Here is a 5,038-nt window from a genome sequence, read left to right on the forward strand (position 1 = left end):
CTTACAAAGTTTTCTTTTCTTTCTCTATTCTGAAGATTTTTCTCTGATCTCTAATTTACAAGATAACTTCAATGCTCTTTTTTTTTTTTTTTCATTTCTATCACCAATTCTCACAAACTTGGTTTCTCAAATCATTTTTTTTTTAATAAACTTACTCTCCCCAACTTAAATAAAACCCTATTTAGAATAAATTTTCTCCTATATCCTATGACAAGAGGACATGAAATTTATTTTTCTTTTATTAGTTAAGGGTTATAATTTAAAAAAAAAAAAAAAAAAAATCATTTTAAGGCACAAAGGGGGTAGCAATGGATCACTATCTCACAAGGTAGGTTTTATTTGGTCAAATAGTTTTTTTTTTTTTTTAAACAATTTGGCCAAATAGTTAACACTCTAATTAAAACACGACCTTGATCATTTCATTCCACGGCTTCATACACATTAAATAATGGCAAGATTCCTGCAAAATCAACTGAATAATATGCAATTGTAGTGCGTTCATTTTTTGTATTCCGATTAAGATCGAACTTTTCATATTTAAAACTCTATTTTTAGACTATAAAAAGAAGAAATTTTCTTTAAATATGGATTGTTCGATTTTAATAAGATAACCGCAAATGCATCGACTACATGATTGCATTCAATATGCATCCCACATAATAGAAACCAACATCAATCACTATTTTTTTTACGAACCATAAAGTTATTTGTACTTAAATAAATTTCTCAACATGCACAAACTTTTTTCTTATAATTGATACAAGAGTGACAAAGTTAGTAATCAGTGATTCGTAACTTTAAAGATTTGATCTAGTGGTAAAAGAATATGTCTTAAATCCGTAGGTTTTGGGTTCAAGTTCCGTCTTTGGATGGAGATAAATGTGAAAACTGAAAAGAACTCATTTGGGTTAGTCTGGTGGTATTGACTTAGGTTTAAGAGTATGCTTCTTCTAGGTTTGATTTTCTCCAATACCAATTTAGGTTGGCTAATTGAGTTTTTTAAAGAAGAAAAAAAAAGTGTGAAAAGTGTATTTGATATAGTTGGGTTTTCTTCCTGTGAGAGTCGAATACGAAACCCATTTTTTCTCTTCCCACTGCGCCTCCTTTAAACCCTAATATCTATCTTCCTCCAACAAAACAACAAACACCATTTACTTTTCTCTCAAATTAATGCTGTCAGTTTAAACTGTTTCCATATAGGTTGTTGGTCTTTCGTTTTCTGCTCTATTTTTGCAGATTAATAGTATAGTATTTCAGTCAAAGATAGCTGATCTACAAAAATCACTAGTTCTGAATACACGAGGTTTTCTTCTTAATTTCCCTTGTTTTGGCTAAACAGTTTTGTTGTTTCACATCATGAAATATTAATTAAATTGCTTTTATTGTTGTTATGACAGTTGCAATGTTTTTGGTTGCTTAAGATCATGGAATATTGATTCAAAATATTTAATGAATACATTATTAAGTGACAAACTTGAAATTAGTTCTTAGCTCATTCCAAGTTCTCTCACTGTGATTATTTCTCTGGTTTCTAAATTGTGTTTGTGATATGTATAGTTTCATCAGGCAACATGTTAGATTTCTACTGCCACTATCATAGAAAGTAGAAACTGATGTAAAATTGATTATCACTTTTATATGTAGATGCATAGCTTGTGCAATGAATGTCAATTAAACTGTGTATGTGAAGGTGTAACAGATAACATGAAGAATTAATGGATTCCAGTAGAAATCATCTTTTCTTTCTTTTGATTAGTAGTATTAGATATTTTATCAGTGTGAATCAAAGAAAAAATATAAAGTTAGGCAAACTAGCATCTGTTTACTTTATGAAACCATTTTCTATCGAAGGGAGACTATTGAAGTGAACGTTATGATGGAAAGAATGTGAAATCCTAGCTAAGGATGATACATACATTTAATTTTGGGTACTAGAGTAACAAAATATTATCACGCAGCTAACATAAGAGACGAGAAAAGAGGAACTTAACACAAAATATTTACGTGGAAACCCCTCAACAAATAAGGGGAAAAAGCCACGTGGCAAGAGTAGAGAACTTTCACTAAGTGGAAGAAATTACAAGACCTCTTTCTAAATACAAGGAGAGACAAATTAGTTTGGGTAAGAGTGTGGTGTCTCTCTCACTTTGCGTGGTTGCTATGGCCTAGATGTGGGCGGTCCCCAGGCTCCCCTCGTGACCCAACATTTAAGGAAATAATGAAATTGTATTCTTTTCAATTTTCATTGTTTCTAAAAATGGCACACAATTGTTTACTTCAAGAGTTTATTATCATTGTTAGCAAGTAAGCTAAGGATAGAATTAACGATAGAATTAGACAATGAGAGGGAGCAAAAGGAATCAAGGGAGATAGATCTCTATACATAATTAGTTTTACAATTTTGAAACTATAATAAATCCTAATACAAATGGTAGAAATTTAAGAGATGCATTTCATGATATGAGGTTGATAATACATAGTATATCACATTCATGAATAGATATGATCTTCTTTCCTATAAATTGGAGGTCTTGTAAAGTGTTGTAGCATCTCAAACCATATAGCAAGAGAAGAAAGCAAGTGTGTGATCAATTGTGTGAGAGTTTCTTGCAAATGATAGTGTTTAATTTATCATTTCTTGTAACTCTTAAGTAAGTGAGAGTACTTAAATTTGTAGAGCGATACGCAATTCAGTTTAGTTGCTCAAGATATACAAGAAGTGTCTAACCACATAAATTTTTGTGTTCTCTTACTGTTTTCTTGGTGTATGTATTCTTATCTAAGATCTTTGGTATGATCTGCAGATTTTCCCTAACAAAATGGAAGATCAAAGTAGTGATTTTATCACCATTGTAAGGGTATGTGTTGGCACATTTTATGTCCTAAATGTGATGTCTTTGTCTAAATACTGTCTATTTGCATTAAGGTACTTGTCATGTTCTTTTTTTGTTCAATGGATACTACTACTAGTACTCACTCTTTGAGCTCAAATTACGAATAAAATTTTGTTTCATGTGAAAATAAAAAGAAAGATCGCAAAACCTAAACACGCTAAGCGGATTAAGCGATGATGAAAAAAATTCAAAAATCAAGAAAGAAAATTACTGAAATTAACAACCTGATGATTTGAACTTGCTGTTGCTGCTTGAACTTTGATTATCAGATATTGTTAGAAGTTGCTCGAGATATTCAACTCCCAAATCCTCTAACACCAAAACACTTGATCCCTCTGATTCATCTTGTTTCCCTGCTTTATTATTCTTTGTAGCTTTTGATAACATTTTTCTTTGTTCATAGTGCCTTTCTTTTAGTGCAAGTGCAGGTGAAGATCCTTTTCTGCAATCATATTGAATCTCTTGCAAAGATTCTTTGACCCTTTGAACAGAAAAATTGAGCACAGCATTATTACCTCTCATTGAGAATGCAGCTTGATCATAAGCTAAAGCAGCATCTTCAGCACTATCAAATGTTCCTAGCCAAACTCTTCTTCCTCCTCTTGTTGTATCTCTGATCTCTGCAGCAAATTTCCCCCAAGGTCTCTTCCTCACACCTATATATGATCTTTCTTCTTTAGTTTGAAAGTTCTTCACTAGTTCATGATTTGGTTCATTTTTTGTTGGTCCTTGTTGGTCAACCATGTCAAAGGAAAGATAATCATGAATATTAGGGTCATGATGAAATGGTTCAAAGAGAATATTAGTAGGATCTTGTTGCAACATTTCCAAATCTGGGTTATTGAAGTAAGAGCTACTCATCATATGCATTAGGAAGAAAGTGGTTTCTGTTTAGTTTTTTTTTTCTTCTCTGTCTTCCACTCTTGGCTATAATTTAGATTTGCCACAAATGCCAAACCCCACTGGATTTTGTTATTTAAATGTCAATTTGAATTATTGCCTTATTTTAATGATAGTTTAGTGAGAGAATCTAGTTCTAATGTGGAAGCTAATGTTATAAAACTCATGGTCCAGATACTAATAAGGGTCCGTGTGAAGTTAAATATTTTGGAAGAAGATTTACCCTTAATGGTAATACTGTTGAGGAAAATCTCAAGACCCATTTCATTTTAGAAATTTAGAAATTGACTTGTTCTATATATAGAACTTATAATTTATTATTTTTTTTCTTAACAAATGCTCTTTCTCTCAAAAAAACAAATGTCCTTATACACGATCCTTTAATAATATAGGGCATTTTGTTGTCGGAAAATTATTAATAATCTGCTCAAAATTTGTTTTGAAATTGTTATTTAATTTTTTCAGACGGTGTCTATGATATGTTCACTACTCAGGAGCACCTGCCTGTGTGTTTAGACTCTGATTTTATTTGGCACAAACATGTTCTGTTGAAGATTTCCATTTTTGTGTGGCGGTTGTTTCGCGATCGATTACCAACTAAGTCGAATTTGGCGAAGCACAGTATTATTACTACAACAGATTGATTTTGTGTTGCTGGGTGCAGTCACGAGGATGACGTTCAACATTTGTTCCTCTCGTGTAGCACATTTGGTACTCTGTGGCAGCTAATGCGGTCGTGGAACGGTTTCGATGGTGCGGATTCTTAGGTGATTACAACTCATTTTCAGTAGTTTGTTTACTACATAGATAGTTTGAAATCGCGGCGGTCTTTTCTTCAGTTGATTTGGTTACTGTGTGTTTGGATTGCGTAGAATAAGCATAACAACAAGTTATTTAAGCAGAAAGAAAATACTATGTTTCAATTATTAAAAAAGTTTAAGTCTTATTCTTTATTGTGGCTTCAAACTAAGAAAGTCCATTTTATTTTTGGGACTCATATGTGCTAACTTTATAAATTTTTCGCGGTTTTTTTTTTTTTTCTTTTGTGGTGGCTATAAAATCCAAGAATTTTTTTTGTAATAAAGAATCCAGGCAGATGAGCCAAAAATCCAGGCATAATAAAGAATTAATTTTTTTTTTAAGGATACTTATCTTGGACTTCTTTCAGAAAGCGAATAAAATTGAAATTTCACTCACAAAAAAATCGCAGAAATATTTTTCATTTTTTATAATAATAAAGAACA

General features: G+C 31.8%; 1 protein-coding gene and 1 long non-coding RNA gene across 2 annotated transcripts; one reads left to right on the top strand and one right to left on the bottom strand.

Annotated features, from left to right (window-relative positions):
• Window positions 1–4,787, top strand: LOC112420427 (uncharacterized). The gene is made up of 2 exons (XR_005643128.1): window positions 1–2,858; window positions 4,260–4,787. It is a non-coding gene; the product is annotated as an uncharacterized lncRNA (long non-coding RNA).
• Window positions 2,980–3,835, bottom strand: LOC25484279 (ethylene-responsive transcription factor 1B). The gene has a single exon (XM_013613051.3). It carries the CDS (start codon window positions 3,762–3,764, stop codon window positions 3,111–3,113), a length of 654 nt encoding a protein of 217 aa, XP_013468505.3. The 5' UTR covers window positions 3,765–3,835; the 3' UTR covers window positions 2,980–3,110.
• Window positions 4,788–5,038: the final 251 nt, after the last annotated feature.

The sequence above is a fragment of the Medicago truncatula genome, chromosome 1 (assembly GCF_003473485.1).
Source record: "Medicago truncatula cultivar Jemalong A17 chromosome 1, MtrunA17r5.0-ANR, whole genome shotgun sequence".
Taxonomy (NCBI): Eukaryota; Viridiplantae; Streptophyta; class Magnoliopsida; order Fabales; family Fabaceae; genus Medicago; species Medicago truncatula.

Coding starts and splice junctions, on each gene's coding strand:
- LOC25484279 (XM_013613051.3), bottom strand. CDS start 3,764: ATGCATATGATGAGTAGCTCTTACTTCAATAACCCAGATTTGGAAATG.